Source organism: Lissotriton helveticus, chromosome 5_1 (genome assembly GCF_964261635.1).
Source record: "Lissotriton helveticus chromosome 5_1, aLisHel1.1, whole genome shotgun sequence".
In the NCBI taxonomy this organism is placed as follows: domain Eukaryota; kingdom Metazoa; phylum Chordata; class Amphibia; order Caudata; family Salamandridae; genus Lissotriton; species Lissotriton helveticus.
This window is the reverse complement of record NC_136065.1, coordinates 2,006,581,295-2,006,602,674: the sequence shown is the minus strand read 5'-3', so window position 1 is coordinate 2,006,602,674 and position 21,380 is coordinate 2,006,581,295. Positions and strand designations below refer to the sequence as shown.

Sequence of the window (21,380 nt, the reverse complement as noted above, 5' to 3'; positions counted from 1 at the left end):
TTAACTTACTGTCTGCGAGGGAAGGTGACCGGAACAAAGTCTCTGCGCTCTGAAAGCAAGAGTGTGTTTTGTTTTTCTCCCTCAGCTGCTCCCTGCAGTGCATATAAACTGTCCTGGGGGCTGTGGTCCTACCTCATGCGTTCTGAGGGGAGGCAGCAGTCAGCCCTATCAATGCCTGCACACAGGTGTTATTGCTGCTGATCAGTTTCCTTACCTGACGCAAGTGACAGGAATCTACAATACACACAGCTTCTTTATCTGATGACAGTAAATATAATATAATTACTGGTCCTTTCCATGGTGACAGTGATTGACTTGTACACAGCGCTCTCACCTGGTGCAGTCAACAGTCTCCTCCGCTCTCACTCCCGTCCTGTCCCCGGCAGGATCCGCAGCGCCCCCGCATTCCTCCCTCCATCAGTGTCATGTGGATTGAAGAGGGGCCGCAGGGTGGGGGGAAACGAGACCCCGGAGAAGGTGAAGAGCAGAGAGCGGTCATCCACGTTGTACACCGAGAGCCTGCCCGCCTCATAGTCCAGGAAGAGACCCACAGCCCTGGGGGGCACACGGGGGGTCAGGAGGGTGGAGGGGAAGGTGCGAGCTTTGTATTCACCATCTATGAGCCACACTGTCCAGCATCCATTCCCAGGAGATAGTGTGATCTTCCCATTCCTGCTCACTGCCTCGTCACACACCCCCAGGGTCCAGGCCGTCTTGTCCCCCACCTCCACCTCCCAGTAATGCCTCCCTGAGCTCAGCCTCTCCCTCCCCAGGACAATGATGTATTTAGTGAATCTCTGGGGCGTGTCCGGCAGATCCTGTGCTTCGTCTCTGCGCCTCACGCACCTTCCGTCCTCGGACAGGACGAGCTCCCGATGAGCAGTGTCCGGATCCAGGGTCACCGCAGCTGCCAGGGAGAGAGAAGTAGAGATATTCAACCATACAATTAAAGTAGCAACTCACTCAAGCACATGCCACTCGCAACCAGGTACTCCAAGTGGCACAAAACCTCTTCAGCCTCATAGCCATTCACAGTTCTACAACAAATTGTGTAAATAATGAGTTTGCATAAATAATAAAATTATGAATAATGAAATTCATAAATAATTAATGCATTATACATGCTGAAAAAGGGAGGGCTCCCCTATGTAAAGTAGTAGGCTCTTGTCCAACATACTTGGAAATAAGGCACACGGACACAGTGGTATATGTTACCGGAACTGGCCCAGGGCACGTGCGCCTCGCCCCTTTTATTGGCCCCTTCCTTTCGTCTCTCCTGTCGTCTCTTCCCGCTTCATCACTTTATTTATATCTCTCCTTCTTTCCTCTCTCAATGTACTGAGACTGAACTATTTTGTCTGATGCCCAATGGAGCTACCTGGTTTAGCTATAGGGGAGATGGGCCGTGGATTCCCTCCTAGGTTGTCACCTACCCAGTCGGCCTTTAGACAGATTTCATTTCGTCTCTCCTTGTTGTCTCTTCCCCTATCCTCCCTTTCTCACCTTTCCTGTTCCCTCCCCTCTACGCTCCATTTAATTTGCTCTCCATGTTATTTAAATGTTTCCCATTGAGACCTAGCTATTTGGCCAGAGCCCGGTGGAGCTACCTGATAGCTATAGAGGAGATGGGTTTTGGGACTTCCCCCTCGACCGTCACCTACCCAGCCGGTCTTTGGGCACACTTTCCTTCGTCTTTCTGCCGTATATTCCCCCCATCCTGTTTTTCTGCAAACCTCTTCCCTCGACACTTGAGACCGAACTACTTTGTCTAATGCCCGATGGAGCTACCTGGTTTAGCTATAGGGGAGATGGACCGTGGATTCCCTCCTTGGTCGTCACCTACCCAGTCGGTCTTTAGACAGACTTCCTCTCTTCTCTACGGTTGTCTCTTTCCTTATCCTCACTTTCTCACCTCCCTTACCCACCACTTCTTTTCTCTCTCCTTTCTCTCCTCTCCTAATGTATTGCTGATTGTTTGATGTAATGTGTAATTGTTCATCTTTTTCTGTTATACTGTTAAACCACATTGTTGCACTTCTTTTCGTCCCTCCTGTCTTCTCCACCCACATCCTCCCTCAATTTATGTCTCTCCTTCTCCCCTCTCTCAATGTATTGAGAATTAACTTTTTTATCTGATGCCCGATGGAGCTACTTGGTTTAGCTATAGGGGAGATGGGCCGTGGATTCCCTCCTTGGTCATCACCTACCCAGTCGGTCTTTAGACAGACTTCTTTTCGTCTCTCCGTATTGTCTCTTCCCTTATCCTCCCTTTCTCACCTCCCATGCCCCCTCCACTACTTTTCTCTCTCCTTTCTATCCTCTCCTAATTGTATTGCCTATTTTTTTGGGATTTATTGTGTAATTGTAGAACTTTTTCTGTTACATCGTTGATTTTCTGTTATATTGTTGATTCTCATGTAAAGCGCTCTGATACCTCTGGGTCTAGCCAGTGCTATATAAAACTCTTTAAATAAATAAATAAAATTGGTAGGTTCACCTGACCTGTGACGCCTGCGATGGGTGGGTGTAGAATTTATGTACAGCACACTGATGGAACATTAGAACATGTCCAGAAGGACACTACATCACTCCCAAACTGTATTTAAAAAGATATGTACAAGTTCAACCTGTGGGCCAGAACAAACAAACAAAACACGGTGCCACTGAAACTATTCAGGCCATCTGCCAGGCAGTACTTGATCTCTTGGCCACATGTCCAAGAGGTTTTAGTCCACCTCAGTGAAGTCATTCGGACCGGCCTGGTATAATGTTGGGGGAGACTATAGACATAGTTCAATGTGGGTGCATCTAAAGCAGTGGTGGAGTTCACTGCAGAGATCTTTTTGAAGGCACTCAGGCTCCAGGGAAGGCAAACCTGCAAAGACAGAGTGCGACATTGATGAAGGGTAGTCTTCTTAGAAGGCCTTGTTGCTTCCCAGTGACCGATGGTGGAACAGCTTCAGCCTTCCCTCTCATGCCAGGACTCCCCTGTCATAGGAATTTCCTTTTGTCCCTTTTTTGCTGGGCTGCCACAGAACTGGGGCGACTGTGCAGGGCCTCTCATAGTCTGCGTGAAGACGTCGCTGAGGAACTTCCAACAGGACCACGGCCAAGTTGCTCTTGCAGCCACAAAGGGTGGTTGTCTCAGGGTCTGTGTGCTCTGGCCGTCAGGACTCAGGTGCACAAGTCAGATAGTCTTTGGGTGGCCAGTTTCCGTCCACGACCTCAGTGCTTCCTGGTGCATGTCATGGAGCTGCTGCAGACGCATCTCTCTTGTTAGGAATCCCCTCTCACCTAGAATTCTCTTGAGGCCCTTGCCCCTGGATTGTCACAGGACTACATGGGGTGTGCGGGGCCTCTTGTAGGCCATGCAAAGGGGTCGCTAGGGAACTCTCAACAGGGCCACGTCCAAGTCTTGTGCAACCCCAAGGGTTGGTCCAATGGTCGAGTATGCTCTCTTCGGCAGGTCTCAGGTTCACAGGGGATCATAGAAGGTTTTGGGTGGCCAGCCTCCCATGGCGCCAGGGGTGCCTTGTTAACTTCTAGTTGTTATGCAGGCGTACAGCTCTCTTCTGGTGGTGCGATGCTCTTTAGGTGACTTACTTGATGCAGATGGCAATGGTAACAAGTTTTTTTTTACCACTGGACAACCCGTGCTGCAGGTGGCGACATCTTGCTTGGAGTGATGTTGCTCTTCTTCCTTTCTCCTGCACACCTGTGGTTGACGGGATCTTCCATGTCATGGGTTCGTCACACACCTTTCGGTCCTCTTTTCCCATATGCTCTGGCATCGTGCCCCTCTCTTCTCCTCTTCCACTTATTCACAACATGGCATGAGGTCACACTTCTCCCTTTCGACCAGGCCTCTAGATGTGAGGTGCACTTCACATAGATGTTCCTGGTTGCATCTTGCCTGTAGTATTTGGCTCGTGTCCTCGTGGTAGACCTCTCACAGGCCCTATCCCATCCTCAGGGATCTTCTTAGTGCTCCACTCTTTTGATGGAGGGTCACCTTTCTTCCATCTTCCTTGCTCGAGGGCGTAGTGCTTGCACCTCTAGCATTCGCCGTTGCAGCGCTGGCACCTGCCTCTTTCTGGAATGCTGGCAGGGTCCATCACTCCATGTGACCATGCTCAATGCCTGGTCAACGGTGGCCATTCTGTGCTGGGGTGGTTGGCTGGTACGACCGCTTCTGTTCAGCATTGCTTCTTCCTTTCGGAGGGCTCTCTCTCTCCCGGGTTTCTGCCTGTGCTGTCAGGTTTCCGGGTGCAGGCTTCGGCGCACCTCTGACTTCGCACTTTAGGTCCTTCTTAGTGGGTGCCCTCTTTTGGTGCTTGGCGTGCCCATTCTCCTTGTTTGCGGTGGTGGCCGTTCACCACTAGGGTCTGTCCATGTGTGTTCTCGGCCCTCTGCTGATGCACATTGTGCATTCTCTGGGGAAAACAATCTCTGGCTGGACTTGCAGGGCTTACCACCCTCCTCTACTGCTGTGCTTCCTTTATCCTTTTTGGGGGCTGCCTTTGTAGGCTTTGCTACTTTGTGCAGGGTTAACTTGGGGTTCTTGGTCGGGAGTAACAGTCTTTCCTCATCCAAAGACCGGTTTATCTTTCTTGATACACAGGCCTATTGCCACTGGGGCAGAGGGGCAAGCACACAGCAGGTCTCTCGTTCCCATCTTAATAATGGCCAGACTGCTCACTTTTCAATGGCACAATATCAGGTAGCGGGCAGCTTCCGGGTGCCTGATTGGAAGAATCATAGTCATTGTGAGGCCCTCTGCATACTTCGATGAGCCTGGCGAGTGTCCGACCTTGGGGCTGCTTTTCTCTTATTGCTACGCTGCGGGTGCTTGGGCGCAGGCCCCTCACAGGAAGTGCAGGAAGTGGGGTTTCTCTTTTTGGTATCTATGTTGGCGTGTAGTGCAGATAATGTTCAAAGTAAGAGAGCAACAGACACCCCCAGCGGGCTGCCTATCCTTTGGACGAGGAAAGATGGTTACTTCCCAGCAAAAACCCAAAGTAACCCAGCACAAAGTAGCAAAGCCTACAAAGGCAGCGCCCAAGAGGTTAAAGGAAGCACATCAGTAGAGGAGGTTGGTAAACCCGGCAAGTGCAGCAGAAGTAGCAAACAATAAAACAGAACATCCACCAATCCCTCCTCCCACCCCCCAAAACGCTCAAAGTGCTTCCGGAACAGTGTGATGGTGCAGGTGTCATCTATGTGTTTCTTGTGGCAGTATCACTACCGGTGGTGGAGGCCAATTCTGGCAGTCGTAGGACGCGGAGGTATTTGGGGCAAGTCAGCTCTCTGAATTCTTGTGTGAGCAGGGATATCTGTGAATGACTGTTTAGAATAGATGTTTGTGTGTAAATCGTGTGCTGCGAGTGAGGAATGAGAGCTGTTCTTAGGGCGGTGAGCTGACAGATGTGCAGAATGGGACCTGTGTCAAGAACTATGCAGGTGGAGGGTTGTGCAGAGAGTGGAAGATGTTCCACGGAGACGGGGGCTGAGCAGTAAGGTGATCTGAGAGTTCGGGGCTGCCTGCACGGGAATAGGTCGGTAGTGTGTGCAAGGATGTGCAGAGTGGAGACTGCTCCTGTGATGTGGTGTTCAGATAGAAGGCCTGGCCTGGATTGGGCAGTGCTGTTCAGGGACTGGCTCTACAGGGAATGAAGTGCTGTACTGGGGTGAAGAGTTGTGCTGCTCAGTGAATGAATGTGCAGATATTGAGTGAATGGCTGTGCAGAGAGAAGGATGGTTATTTAAGTATCCCAAAATGTGATCCCTCCAAGTGCTCATCTACAACAGTTTCTGCTACAGTTTTAAGGTGGCTGATGTCTTAAATAGCTGAAAAGATGGATCTGTGCTATTTTATTTTTTTATTTATTTATTTTCAAAGTTTTATATAGCGCGAACAAGATCTTCACAGATATCAGAGCGCTTTACATAGAGGGGTACATGAGGGAACATAGTCAAACAATAAATCAATAGATCACATAGTACAAATAGGTGGCTGCAAGCCATCACGTGAGTAATAAAACAACTCATACAAATAAGTAAATGAGTCAGGCATGCAAAACAGATCGGTGCAAGGTGTTGACAGAGTTCGAGATGATAGATCAAGTGTATTTAGCCATGAGGATAGCTTTTACTTCTTTTTTAAAGAGTGTAGTGGAAGAGATAAGCCTGGTTTCGGGAGGGATTTACCACCATAGATAGTTGTGAGTGGTTCTCCATCACAGGAATGTAAAAGCTTGTTTCGCTTTCGACTGAAAGTGTAGCAGCATTTGTTGACATATGAAAAGTAAACAACTGAAAATAATGCAACAGCACACACAAAGCAGCATAACAAAAACATGAATATAAATCAGGGTACAACCCAATGCAACAGCCAAAGCATAACGCAATACAACAACCGCAGTACAACACAACTTCTCTTTGCTTCTCTTTCCCAGCAGTCCTAGCATTTCCCAGCAGTTATGCTGTTCCCAACAAAGGTGCATATCTTAGCAGCGGCACAGGCCACAGCAGTGCTGCAGAACCCAGCAGCAGTGATTTTTATCTGTTGCCTTCTGAAGAACTCCTCTGCGTTCTAATATGCTGTACTGCCAAAGCAGGAACACCCCCAGAACATGCATAAAGAGCCCCTCTGTCCAACACAGGCTTCTCCAACGAATAGTTCGTGAGCTACTTCTAGCTCTCCAGCAATCTATAAGTAGCTATCCTTGGTGCAGCCCAGTCAACTAAATAAGAGCATTTTAGTTCTATCTAATTAACAAATGTATGCCAAAATTGACATGCATGCAATTGAGACGAAAATGTGTGTATTTTCAGAACTCATTAGCTGATCTCTGGAGAATATGGCTGCATTTCTAAAATATATTTAAAGCTGATATTTGAGTGATAAAAAAACAATCAGTGTGAGGAGACTTATTACTAATATAATTTACTTGGTGCCCGGGGAATTGCAGCTATGGATTTTGGGTATTACCCACGTACAGGCACTCCAAATTGACAAAATATTCTTTCATTACTAGGAGCAACTATGCCTGATGTACTGAAGTGAACACTGCTGGTAATCTTTGCATATGGTGGCCACTAATGTGATCTTGCCTGATGTGGTAACTATTACATCTCTAATGCTTGTAGCTCAGGAGGATTTTCATTGAACGCTCTCATCACAGAAGAGGTTGAAGACTCCTGGTCTAACAGCTGAGTCTCTCCAACATGCTGCACATTGTAAATATATGAATGATATCAAAAGAATGTGAGCACAGACACTTAGGTGCAGTTCATTGCAAATACTTGTATAACAAGAAAAAAATGAAAGAGAAGTGAGGAATCATAAAGGACAGTCTTTAGTTACCTGCAAAACTGCGAGCCCATCTCCAATCTAGAAGAGAAACACAAGAAGGAATAAAGTATATATAAACAAGCAGAAAATACACAAATACAAATCTACAATCGGGGTCTAAAATTAAAAGTCATATTTTTATTGGAAATATTTGAAATTGAATTTACTGAAAAAGGCAATTTTTCTTATCCCTAACCCATACTCCACCCCCAATGCTAACTTTTCAGCATCCCTTTAGTCAAATCCTAATCCCATTCGAGATCCATAAACATAACCTTGCCTGACTCTGTTCTATACCTCACCCTATATCCATTCCTTACCATAACCGTACCCTACTTCCTTACCACATAGCCATTAACCAAGCCCAACATTTTATCCTAACCTTCACCCTTATCACCTAACTCTTAACCTTACGTTGGTCCTAACCCTATTAAGCATAACCCTTCCCTAACCCCATATCATTCCCCAGAATGAACCCTTGACTTAACCCTCCACAATCCATTCAAAAATCACATACAATACAGTTTTGTATTATTATACAAACTATTTTGTTTATACATTAATCTGTTTCATTTGTTAAAAATACATCCCGCATAGGTGATTTCCTTCTGAAATGTTAACGATATGTTGCCAAACTATCGGAACAAGTGACATCTATGACATTAGTCCTTGGAAAGCACGCCTCTTACACAAAGGACGACAATGTATCCACAACTGCCATGCCCAGAAAAGGAATGTCTTCATTTATTGTGAGTATTGTATAGTACTGTTTGTTACTTTACCAATACTTCACAGGTGATAGTGTACAAATAATTAAAGTGACAAGGAAGACTGAAGTCCAATTGGAAGGGTGGATTTTGTGTCTGATGTTGCAACTCCTGGTCTGTGATGAGTTCTGTTAGTAGACAACCAAGAAAAATGCCAATACTGCTCAAAACTTTAAATCATTTGAAAACCGGGTGCAAGAACCATAACTCAATACAACCTTAAGTTCATTAGTAGCTTTTCTTTAAATAGCACAAATGTGTTTGCAATTAAATCTCAAAGGGAACACTCTAATAAATGTGATGGATCTAAATAAATTGTGAATACAAAAAATTCTGCAAAGAAAAAAGAAGACAAAAGAGGGGGGTCACTACCACTTACATTCAAACACTTCCACACAACCATTCATTCTCTGCAAACACCATACATACTACACACTAAAACGTGGTCTACGCGTCTCAAACCCCCTTATTCCTGGGGTTCTCATCAGGACCAAACACCATCATTTTAAACACATTGTCGTCATTCGGTGAAGTCAATCAAAGAACTGCTTGATCTGTAATTCATCAAAATCACTTCCTACAGCCCAGCTTCTTGGAATAGTCGACCTTTTTGGCATGTTTAAAATGGTGGTGTTTGGTCCTGATGAGAACCCCAGGAATAAGGGGGTTTGAAACGCGTAGACCACGTTTTGGTGCTGCCAAACATCTGTTTGATGTATTAGATTTGGTTGTTTTGTGCCCAATTAAGGTAAATATTGTATTCAATGTAAATTGTTGTGATTATTATACAGGGTGCATATATAAATTTGGAGGTCAACTATAGTATTGTTTGGGGGGGCGTGGCTTAGCCGAGCAGCGGAATGGCCGTCTGCTGCAGCGGCTCCGCCGGCCAAAGCCCATAAATCCGAAATATATCCAATCATTTGGCCGCTGTGCTCCTCCCCAGCCCGGGACCTGACTGCGGGCGACTTCTGGCTCCTGGTCGTGCGGTTTGGTGGTCCCCCCCCGGCCGCGAAATTACTAAACCGGCAACTGGCCCTGTGCCCGGAACTGAGGCCCGGCGGCAGCACTGAAGCCGGGGCCTCGGGTGACGCGAGATCCGACGGAGGGGCCCCATTGACGGACTGCGGCTGCGCACGACACTGGGGGAGAGGTGACTGGACCCTGCTGCGCCTACCTGGACATCGCTGGTGCAGCGGAGACGTCCTGTGCGACCCCCCCGGAGAGACGAAATCGCCACAGTTGGCCCTGAACCGCCGCGGAGGTGGAGTGACGCGGCTACCCTGGATGGGCCTGCTCGCTCATGGTGCGGCGCCGGAGGAAGATCGAAAACATAGCCCTGAGGTAGGCTGGAGACCCGACAGCTGGAAAAGGCGCACTGGGGCCGGGGGTGTCAGCATTTAAGATTCCTCATAGATCAGAACAGAGGCCCGGCTGCGCCGCCAAATCATAGGGGGACTGAGGCCTGATCACGGAGACCCGAGGCATAGTCTGCATACACTGAGATCCTGTAGGAGGCAGCAGGGGAGCTGCTAAACCAGCGAAGCGGCCCATGCAGAGAGCCTATGGACAACTAAGCTTGTGGATCAGCTGAAGGGGGTCCCCCCTGCATGGAGGGGTATATTGCGCAGATATAGGAGGCGGCGACCGCAGAGAAACCACGACTTTGGGACCGTGGGACAGGCAGATTCCACTTGTTTGTGCGTCGGTTGGAGGAGTGTGACCTGGGTGGCGGTTGACACAATTCCTGACGGGAATAGCGCATTTGGGCGGCAGGGAAGCACGCTGGCTGCTCCCCTCACGGCACTACATCGTATGTAGGAAGCAGGAGTAGCAGAGTAGCATAGGGGCACGCACGGTTGGCCATCACTGCCTGCTACCCCTACATTCGAGGGTGTAATTTGCTGTGATCCCTGTCGGGGGGAGACGGGAGACCTGCCTGACCAGACAAGTTGACATTGCGACGCCTGGATCAGAGGCGCCATGGGGAAGCCAGACAGGCGCCAACCCCGCATAAACTTTGAAGGGGGGAAAAAGGGGGCCAAGTCCACAGAGGCTGAAGAGGGAGATCGCCAGCAAGCTGAGGGGAACGCAGCGAGACAATTGCCTGCAGACGATGTTAAGACAATGTTCCAAGAGCTGAAAGCCAGGTTGAAATGGATAGACTCCAAAATAGACGCATTGGCTGACAGGATGGATAAAATCACCCAGCGAATGGATAAACAAGAGGGCCGGGTGAGTGTCCTTGAGACAAGAGTGACGGAGACTGAGGAGGGGCAGACGGAAGTGGAAAAGAAGCTCAGGGGCATGGATAAGGTACTGGAGCTCATACACCAAAAGAATGAGGATTTGGAAGCGCGTTCCCGCAGAAATAACATACGAATTACAGGTGTGGCGGAATCTTCAGACATCTCCAACATGGAGCTTTTTATGGAAGGTATGATGAAGGACCTATTCGGCCCTGGACTCTCACCATTGTTTCTAATTGAACGAGTGCATAGAACACTGGGCCCGAGGCGTAAGCCAGGTGCTCCTGCGAGGCCGATCCTGGGGAGAGTATTAAACTATAGAGACCGCGACACGATACTTTGCCTTGCTCGCGAGAAAGGAGCTATTCAATACAAAGGGAACGAGATTGCGTTGTACCCTGATTTTACAGTGCAGGTCCAGGCGGCGAGGAGAGAGTTTATTCCCGCCAAAAAGATTTTCCAACAAATTGGAACAAAATACGCTCTGATCTATCCAGCGAAGTTGAGATCGCAAGGCCCTGGGAAACCCACCTTCTTCGCCGACGCGAAGGCAGCATTTACATTTGCAAAACAGTTGGCCAAGGATCACAAATTACAAAAGTCACAGGCTGATGGCGAAATGCAGGACAGACTCAGTGATAATGACTAGATTTGATTGCCATTGTTTGTGAAAGTTGTGGAGCTGGTGGCCGGCTGAGGTAGATGGAGGGCGGAAGCTGGTAAGGTCAAGATAAGATGATCACCCTGGATTGATGAGAGACACTTCATATACAACGTAGCCAGAGACTGCCGAGTGAGATTACTTGTTGTTAATGACTGTGGGCAAGGGGAGTGAGCATTAATGTGCCAGTTGCAGCTTGGCCACCCTGCCAAAAGTGCAGGGGTAGATGCCGGTAACCCATTGTACCCACTGGGATGATTCCCTATGTTTGGTATTCTATTTTAATTTGGGGGCAGGTAGGGAAAGGGGGGTGGCTGGGATGCACAACCTGATTGGGGGGACGGTGTGGGGGGGAGGGAAGGGGGACTGTTCTGGTTGCAGGTATTGTCGTTCAGAAGAGATTTACCATATCGAAAGTTGCGATTAGACATTGTGCATGGTGAATATGAGATATGGTTTCGCCGACTAATCTCGACACAGCGTAGATGCATATTAATGGATGTTGAAATGTCTGGGAGTGTGACACCGTCCCAACAGAACTTGACTTGCAATTGTTATATTAATGGCTGCAATTACTAATTCAACTACTGTAACCACACTGAAATGTCTTACATGGAATGTGCGGGGTCTTAACGATCGCAGGAAGACCAGACTTATACATTCATATTTAACGAGGCATGGGGTGGATATCTGTTTCTTGCAGGAAACGCACCTAATTGGTTAGGCAGCGACCATACTGAGGAATAGACGGTGGGAGTTGGTAGTCGCTACTGGCTACTCCAGTTACTCCAGGGGGGTGGCAATATTGCTGAGAAAGGGTCTCCACTGGCGCACACACAACACGATTACAGATAGGGAAGGCAGATACATAATATTGGTGGGAGCACTTTGCAACACAACTGCAGCCCTGGTAAATACGTATGGCCCTAACACTGACAGCCCGGAATTCTTTCAACACATATGGCATGAGCTTAAAAAGCAGGGACACATCGCGATAATGTGGGGCGGAGACTACAATGTAACCCTCTCTACCGAACTTGATAGAGAAGGGGCTTCTCGTGCGCACCATCCGAAGGCAGCGGATCTCCTCCGTGAAATCATGGCTGATCTCCATCTGATAGACTCTTGGAGGGCCACGCACCCAACGAGAAAGGAAGGGACATGTATTACACATCACAGGAATGCCTGGTCGCGACCCGATTATTGGTTGCTAACTGGAAATCTTCATGCTTGGCTGGAGGAAGCTACGCACCACTCCCGTACACTGTCGGATCATGCCCCAGCGCAGATAAGGATTGGCCTCCCCCCGGCATACACTCAACCTTTCACATGGCGGTTCCCGACAGGAGCCTTGCGAGATCAGGTCTTCCGGGAAGACCTTAGAGTTCGGATCGAGGACTATTTTACGCATAACGAGGGCTCGGTAGACTCTCCTGGGGTGCGATGGGAAGCCGTCAAGGCTGTAACGAGGGGACACTGTATTGCCTTGAAAACTGGAGTACTACGCGATATCCGAAATACGTTACAGAGACTAGAGCGAGATATTGGGGTGCTTGAGAGGCAGCAGATGAGCAGGCCTTCACACGACACAGCTGCTAGTATACGTACTAAACTCACTGAGTTTCAGAGTGAGGCTGAGAGAGAGACAGCATATCTGCATAAATATGCACAAGCGAGGTGCTATGGGGAAAGCGATCGGCCTGGCAAGACACTGGCGAGCCTGCTTAGAACGCCTACGGGAGCCTCCTACATATCTGAACTCCACACAGCGGAGGGAACAGTACTTCATACACCTCCTGATATATTGGAGGAATTTGCCCAATATTATTCAGAGCTGTATACCTACAGGGTGGCTCAGTCGCAGACGGATTTAATCGATTATTTAGATGAGATATGCCTGGCATGGTTTAATGATGGAGCTCGGCAATACATGGAGCTGCCCATCACAGTGGAAGATGTAAGACGAGTAATTAGTGCCATGCCGGGAGATAAGGCCCCAGGGGCGGACGGTCTGACAGCAGCCTTCTATAAGGAATATGTTAACATATTGGCGCCCCGGTTGCTACAGATGTACCAGGAGGCCATGGAGATTAGGACGCTGCCGCCCACACTGCGAGAGGCAACCATTATTACAATCTTGAAGCCGGACAAGGACCCCACCAAGACGGACTCGTACCGTCCTCTTTCCCTCATCAATCTAGATGCGAAGATCTATGCCAAATTGATTGCGGACAGGCTACAGCCTATGCTACCGCAAATCGCGCTGTCAGACCAGTCGGGTTTCATACCGGGCCGATCCACGGCCCATAATCTACGTACCATCTTTGGAGTACTCCACTATCTGGCACCGCATGTACAAGCCTCGGCGGCCCTACTAGATGCCACAAAGGCGTTCGACTCCTTAGAGTGGAACTTCCTATTTACACTACTCTCTCGCCTAGGCCTCAGCCCGCTATTTATTAAACAAATTCAGGTCCTCTACACTGGGCCAACGGTCAGAGTTCGGGTAAATGGCCAGACTTCCAAGCCTTTTTCCATCACCAGAGGCACTAGGCAGGGATGCCCATTATCTCCCTTACTGTTTGCTATTGCCACGGAGCCTCTAGCGGCAAAGCTCCGGCAACAACATGCGAGCAAGAGTATAGGATTCACCACGCGGGGAATCCTTGTCTCACTGTATGCGGACGACAGCACTATTTATTTGACTAATCCCCGTGAAAATTTCGATATATTAATGAGGGAATTCATAAGGTATCGAGGACTCACTGGAGTTCAGATAAACTGGGCTAAGTCGACAATGATGCCACTGACTGACGAGACCACTCCTTTTGTGTTGGAGTTTCCGATCGAATGGCGGAAACTGAAGTGCGCTATCTAGGCATCCACATAAGCAGAACGTTGCAAGAGCTGTGGACGACAAACTATGGCAGGGTCATGGAATGGATAGAGGGTAAGATAGCAAGGTCGAGGTGTCTCCCCTTGTCCTTGACAGGGCGCATAGCCATCACAAAGATAATACTCCTCCCTAAATTACTGTATTTATTTGTGAACATACCCATGCCGCTAAATTCGCATCGTTTCAAACGTTTACGTACCAACGTGTTAGGCCTGGTATGGGCTGGCAAACAGTCCCGAGTTTCGTGGCAGATACTGACTTTGCCCTTTTCGCAGGGGGGCTGGGGGGCGCAGATTTTGAACTCTATGCATACAGCGCACAAGCTCAGTTTTTACATTATTGGCAACACCCTACTCCGTTTCAGCCTCATGTGGCGATAGAAATAGATAGGGTTGCGCCGCTTCCCCTAAATGCAACTGTTTTCCAGCCGTATAAGCGCCCACGACAAGACATCGATACTGTTGAAAGTGTACGATGGGCCTGGGGAAAGATCGCTAAGAGGGCGCACCTAAAGGTGCTCTATGCTCCATCCATGCCTTTGAGTGGAAACCCACTGCTCAAACCTCTTTTAGACAGGGCCATAGCGCGAAGGGCGCATGCACACGAGCTACACAAGGGAAGCGATCTGTATCCGGCCGGAGAATTCTTAACGCTACAGAAAATATGTGACTCACAGGCCCCTACGGCCTCTGATACGCTACTTTACTACCAGATGTGAGCGGCTTGCAGAGCCACCTATAAGGACTTCCCAAGCGAACCCCCTATGTTGCCCGCGCTGGAAAACGTGCTGGCTAACTGTAAAGGGGGGTCAGTGAGGGTCGGGACACGAGGTTTGGGCAAAGCGGGTTTTATTTTGATGTACAGCTTTTTCTTGCGCAACGTTAGTCTTTCCCTGGCAAAGTCCGCGGGGTCCGTGATGCCTACTGGCGGGGCTGCTTCTCCTTGGCAGCTTCTGGCCCGGTGTCAGGACTGCACGTCGCTCTCAGGATGACCGGAAACAAAAGAACACAAAGAAAGGACCAATTACTGTACGTCCTCTGGTTGCTAAACAAAAGGGTACCGGGGAAGTGAGGGACACCGTTAGTGCTCAGCCTTGCTATCCGTTGCTATCCGTGATAGTGGAGCGTTGTGAGGGTAGGGGCGATTACAGGGTTTCAGGGTGTGCGGGATCACTAGGAAGCTGAGGGTCTTCAACGCGGGGATCGCCCCCTTAGCCCCACCCAGCTTGTAAACTTGGCCCGTACCTGTCGGAGCCACACTCCTCCCTCGGGAGTGTGGCAGGGCGCAGCGCGGTCTCGTTGGCCTCCTGGCTCGTCTGCTTCTACTTGTGGATCGTCTGCTTCTCGTCCAGGTTCGGTATCTCGAGCTCCGTCCTTTCGCGCGTCCTCCTCCGTCTTCCTTCCTCGTCCGGTGACGTCACACGCCTCTCCCTGGAACTCCGGCGTCTTATCCAATGCCGCGAAGTACACGTCATTGGAGGTGGGGCCTTCGTTTGGGATGCACGGCCAGTTAAAGGGGCCAGACTGTTTTTCGTCCTCCAGTGCGTGCCACGAGTCTTGTTCCGCCTGTGGAGAAGGGTGAGGGGAATCCTGATCAATACTCTTCCACCATTCTGTTTCCTTGCAGTTCCCCGGGGTACAGGCCAACTCGGGCGCCGTGTTACACTCCTCCCCCCTTGGATTCTCCCGATCGGGGAGAAGAGGTGCTCGGGACAGAAAGTCAGCGTTGCCATTGTCACGTCCCTTGCGATGTTTCACCACAAAGGAGAAAGGCTGTAGGAACAGGAACCATCTGAGGACTCTAGGATTTTGGGAGTGGTTTCTTTGCATCCATTGTAATGGGGCGTGGTCGGTGAACAACACAAAAGGACGTCCTTCCAAATAATAGCGCAGTTTATCAATAGCCCATCTAATAGCCAGACATTCCCGCTCTATTGTTGGATATTTCCTTTCTCGGGGATGCAATTTGCGGCTAAGGAACAGAATAGGATGTTCCTTTCCATCCTCTCCTTCTTGTGATAACACGGCCCCTACTCCGATATCCGAGGCATCTGTAGCCAATGTAAATGGTTTTTCAAAGTCGGGAGGTATGAGAACCGGGCTTGTGGTGATAGCCCTTTTTAGGGATTCAAACGCCTCCTGTGCTTCCATTGACGGGTGACGCCAGTGGGAGGGTTTTGCGTTCTTACTCAGTAGGTCTGTTAAGGGGCTTGCAGTGGCTGCAAAGTTCGCAATAAACCGTCTGTAGTACCCTATTAATCCCAGAAACCCCCGTAGTTCTCTTTTATTGGTTGGAAAAGGAGTTTGTACAATGGCTTTTACCTTGTCTTCCTGAGGGGCTATGACTCCCTCCCCTAATAGGAAACCGAGATATTTCACCCTGTAATAGGCCGCTCTTGATTTTTTGGCGTTTATATGCAGGCCCGCGTTGTCTAGCTCCTGTATAATCTTTTGTACATGGAATAGATGCTCTTCCCATGTTTTACTAAAAATGACTATATCGTCCAGATAAACCGAACAATAGGTAGAGTGCGAGGCAAGGACGGTATTCATTAACCTTTGAAAGGTGGCTGGGGCCCCATGCAGTCCAAAGGGTAGAACGTTAAACTCATAGAGACCCTCTTCTGTGGCGAACGCTGTTTTTTTTCTATCCTCCTCTCTTAATGGCACCTGCCAATAACCTTTTGTGAGGTCTAAAGTCGTTATGTACTTTGCCTCCCCTATTCTCTCTACTAGCTCGTCCACCCTTGGGATAGGATACGCATCAAATGCTGAAATGGCATTCAACGCTCTAAAATCCATGCAAAAACGGGTGGTCCCGTCTGGCTTCGGGATCATAACAATAGGGGAAGACCATTGGCTGTGCGAGGGTCGGATTACTCCTAACTCTAGCATGTCCTGCACTTCCTTTTTTACGTCTCCTCTTCTAGCTGCAGGAACCCTGTAGGGACGTAGTTTGACTACTTTACCTTCCTCAGTCTGTATTCGGTGTTCGGTTAAATGGGTCAGACCGGGGGTATCAGAAAATACATGAGCATACGGCTGTAAAGCCTTCCTCAAGTCTTCTTTCTCATGTACCGTCAACTCAGGGTTTACAGGCAACAGCTCTAGGGTGCTTGTTGTTTTATTTACTGGCAGCCCGAAGTGTGTTGACTTGGGAGGGGGCCCTATCCACTTTTTAAGCAGATTGATATGAAACGTTTGACGTCTGGACGGGGACAGTTGTACCCGGTAGGTGGTGTTGCCTATCGTTTCTACCACAGGATAGGGACCTAACCACTCGCTTTTGAATTTATGGGTAGAAGATGGCAGCAAGACCAATACCCAGTCTCCTTTGTCTAGTTTTCGCCATCTTTTCCCTTTGTCATACTGACACTTCTGTTTACGTTGGCTCTGTTCTAAGTGGGAATACGCCAGATCTCTTAGTTTACCCAACTTGGATTTAAGTTGTTGGGTATAGTCCAACATAGACTGTTGCTCTTCTGCGTCCTCATGTTCCCATGCATCTTTGGTAATCTCAAGGAGGGACCGAGGTTGTCTACCGTACAATAACTCAAAAGGTGAACAACCTAGGCTACTCTGTACTTGGGCTCTTAATACATAGAGAGCCAGGGGAAGAACCTTATCCCAATCTTTACTTTCTACAGTTAGCATTTTCTTCAGAGTTGTCTTTAGGCTACGATTGTACCTCTCTACGAGGCCATCTGTTTGAGGGTGGTATGCAGATGTTCTAATCTGGTGCACATCCAAAGTCTTACAGACTTCCCTCATTAGCTTTGACACGAAAGGAGTGCCTTGATCGGTAAGGATCTCCTTTGGGAACCCTACTCTGGAAAACAACTCGACCATTTTGTCGGCTACGTTTTTAGTGGTGGGAGCCGTCAGGGCAAAAGCCTCTGGAAATCGAGTGTGATAATCCACTATGACCAGGACATAGGTATTTCCCCTCGTGGATCGAGGTAAGGGTCCGACAAGATCCATCCCAACTCTTTCGAAGGGTTTCCCTATGAGGGGCATGGATTGTAGCGGTACAGCTGGAGGACGGGTCATGTTTTTCTTTTGACATACGTCACATTTCTTACAATACAACTCGGCCTCTTTATAGATGCCAGGCCAAAAAAAATGTCTGGTGATATTTTGGGTTGTTTTTTCTGCCCCTGAGTGTCCCGCTGTTATATGAGAATGGGCATAATATAAGATCTGCTCCCTAAAAACCGAAGGTACTACCAGCTGTGGGGTGTCTCCGGCCTTACCTTCCCTATACAGGAGGTCGTTGATGATCACAAACCTGGGATACGTCAGGGTGGTAGATGTCTGATTCACATGGGCAGATTCCCAGGCATTAAGGAGGGACGTGTCATTAGCCTGTGCAAATCTAAAGTTCCTATCCAGTGCCCATGGTTCCTTCGCTAAGTAGGCCGAGCCCTGTGTAGAGAGGTTAGGAAAGCGATCTTTAAACAATGACAAAAAGTCAGGGTTATCCACACCTATTATAATATCCTCTGGTAGTGTTTCTATTACTCCTACTTTAATAGCTACAGGGGCTCGATTAGGAGTAGTTATGACCATCTGGGCCACCGGATAGGGCTTTACATCCCCATGTACGCATCTTATATGTACCTGTTCTTTGGGAATGATTTGAGAAGGCAGTACTAATTTCGTTTGAACTACTGACTGGCGGCAACCAGAATCCAGCAAACCCATGATATGGTTACCATTTAGCAGTATACGTACATAGAAGGATGGTCCCATCTCTGCAGTGTACATGACAGCCCGGGGAATGTATCCAACTTCCATTGGTTCATCGGGTGGCTTCCGTTTTGGGCACATCCGGGCAATATGTCCCCACTCCCCACAATCAAAACACTGGGGTCCCTTAAGCTGCACACTGTCCATCCGAAAGGGTCGTGGTTTCATTGGGGTTAGAGGTTCTGGTTTCTTTTTCTCGATTTTGTGGGTGACATTCGGCTTGGTGTTTTTTTCTGACTCCCAGGCAAAAGTTCTGGGTTGTGCTCGAGAGTAGTTGGTGGCCATTTCTATGGCTTGGGCCACAGTCAAACCGGAGTGCTGGCGTAGCCATCTTTGCGTTCCATAAGGCAAAGCCTCCATGAATTGTTCAAGGATGATATTGTCCATAATCTCCTCCTTACTTCTTTGAGTTGGTTTTAACCACTTTTCTGCTGCCATTTTTAGTCTCAAATATAGGGTTTTGGGGTTTTCCCCTGTTACCCCTCTTTCCTTTCTAAACCTCACCCTGTATGCCTCCGGGTCCAACCCGAGATGGTCAAGGATAACCTCTTTAATATCGGCATATGGTGTGTTTCCGGCATGATTAGCGACTTGGTAGGCCGCCTGAGCCTCCCCGCTCAACAACGGTGCTAGAAAAAATGGCCACTTTTCTATGGGCCAGCCACAGGCCTGGGCAGCTCTCTCAAAATTAGACAGAAACGCGTCGGGATCTTCTCCCGCCACGTATTTTTGTAGGGATACTCCCGAGGGATGAGGAACACCTACTCGGCGGTCGAGGCCAGGAGTGGACACTTGAGCACCCTTCTGTAGACTATCAATTTGAGCGCTGATGGCGTTTTTAAAGAGTTCTCTGTCAGCGTCCGCTATGGAAATCTGGTTTTTTATCGCCCATTCTAATTTATCTTGTCCGTCTATCAAGTGTTGGATCACTTGCTCCATCAGAGGTTGCTGTTGGGGGTCAGGCGATCCCACTTCTGACACCACTAGGGAAAGGGGGGTCAGTGAGGGTCGGGACACGAGGTTTGGGCAAAGCGGGTTTTATTTTGATGTACAGCTTTTTCTTGCGCAACGTTAGTCTTTCCCTGGCAAAGTCCGCGGGGTCCGTGATGCCTACTGGCGGGGCTGCTTCTCCTTGGCAGCTTCTGGCCCGGTGTCAGGACTGCACGTCGCTCTCAGGATGACCGGAAACAAAAGAACACAAAGAAAGGACCAATTACTGTACGTCCTCTGGTTGCTAAACAAAAGGGTACCGGGGAAGTGAGGGACACCGTTAGTGCTCAGCCTTGCTATCCGTGATAGTGGAGCGTTGTGAGGGTAGGGGCGATTACAGGGTTTCAGGGTGTGCGGGATCACTAGGAAGCTGAGGGTCTTCAACGCGGGGATCGCCCCCTTAGCCCCACCCAGCTTGTAAACTTGGCCCGTACCTGTCGGAGCCACACTCCTCCCTCGGGAGTGTGGCAGGGCGCAGCGCGGTCTCGTTGGCCTCCTGGCTCGTCTGCTTCTACTTGTGGATCGTCTGCTTCTCGTCCAGGTTCGGTATCTCGAGCTCCGTCCTTTCGCGCGTCCTCCTCCGTCTTCCTTCCTCGTCCGGTGACGTCACACGCCTCTCCCTGGAACTCCGGCGTCTTATCCAATGCCGCGAAGTACACGTCATTGGAGGTGGGGCCTTCGTTTGGGATGCACGGCCAGTTAAAGGGGCCAGACTGTTTTTCGTCCTCCAGTGCGTGCCACGAGTCTTGTTCCGCCTGTGGAGAAGGGTGAGGGGAATCCTGATCAATACTCTTCCACCATTCTGTTTCCTTGCAGTTCCCCGGGGTACAGGCCAACTCGGGCGCCGTGTTACACTAACCCATCGCCCTGAAAGCTTATAACACGCATCTATAGCATAACACAAAAGGAGAACCCACTCACTGGTACCAGATTGCGGGAGGCATGGGGAGAGGAAGCAGATTTGGCCATAACTGAGGAGCAATGGCTGTACTGCTGCACCCAGCTAGAATATCTGTCGCCCAACTACCGACTGAGGCTTATACATTTTAATTACTTACACCGCCTATATCGCACTCCTTCGCAAATGCACCGCATGGGAGTTCAGGCGGATACCAGATGTTGGCGGTGCAGTGCGCAAGATTCTACATTCACGCACATGGCCTGGTCCTGTCCCCCAGTGGCACGATACTGGTTGACATTTTTAAACATATTGGACACATAACAGGAGACACCTTGGATAGGTCGATCATGCTGGCTTTGCTGGGATATGTGCGAGATGTTCCTGTGTTGCACCGCAGGCTTACTGCGATGCTGCTGCTGCTAATGGCTAAGAGACAGGTGGCGATACACTGGAGGAAGCAGAGACCACCTGCAGTAGCCGACTGGATCAAGGCAGTCACATATTGCAAAGACCAGCTAGAGTTATTCTGGGAACAGATGCCCAGAGGTTCTAGACCCGTGGATATTTGGGCCCCATTTGCTGACTGGCTGTTAGACTAATCACTGGAAAATAGTATATTGATAATCAGGTTTGTGTCGAGGGAAGGAGGGATGCAGGAGGGACCTTGTGCTTCCGTGTGAGTGTAATGGGACGGCATCCTGTTTGGGATTGGGCTTGTACATTTCCTTGGGACTACGTCTGCAAACTGGCGAACATCATGTTCGGACTTTGGAACGACAATGGGGTGGTATTGGGGGGGGTTGTTCTTTGTTCT

The 21,380-nt window shown here is 49.1% G+C and overlaps 1 protein-coding gene across 2 annotated transcripts in view; it reads right to left on the bottom strand.

Annotated features, from left to right (window-relative positions):
• The window catches only part of LOC144756167 (E3 ubiquitin-protein ligase TRIM39-like), a 408,111-nt gene that overhangs the window by 43,105 nt on the left and 343,626 nt on the right, over positions 1-21,380 (bottom strand). Inside the window, exons 6-7 of one of the 2 annotated variants that reach the window (XM_078645748.1) lie at positions 7,367-7,393; positions 324-907 (exon numbers count right to left, since the gene is read on the bottom strand). In XM_078645748.1, the coding sequence (XP_078501874.1) occupies positions 363-907; positions 7,367-7,393 (572 nt within the window). In that variant the 3' untranslated portion in view covers positions 324-362. The remainder of the gene's footprint in view (positions 1-323; positions 908-7,366; positions 7,394-21,380) is intronic. The other variant, XM_078645747.1, reaches the window with a different exon arrangement.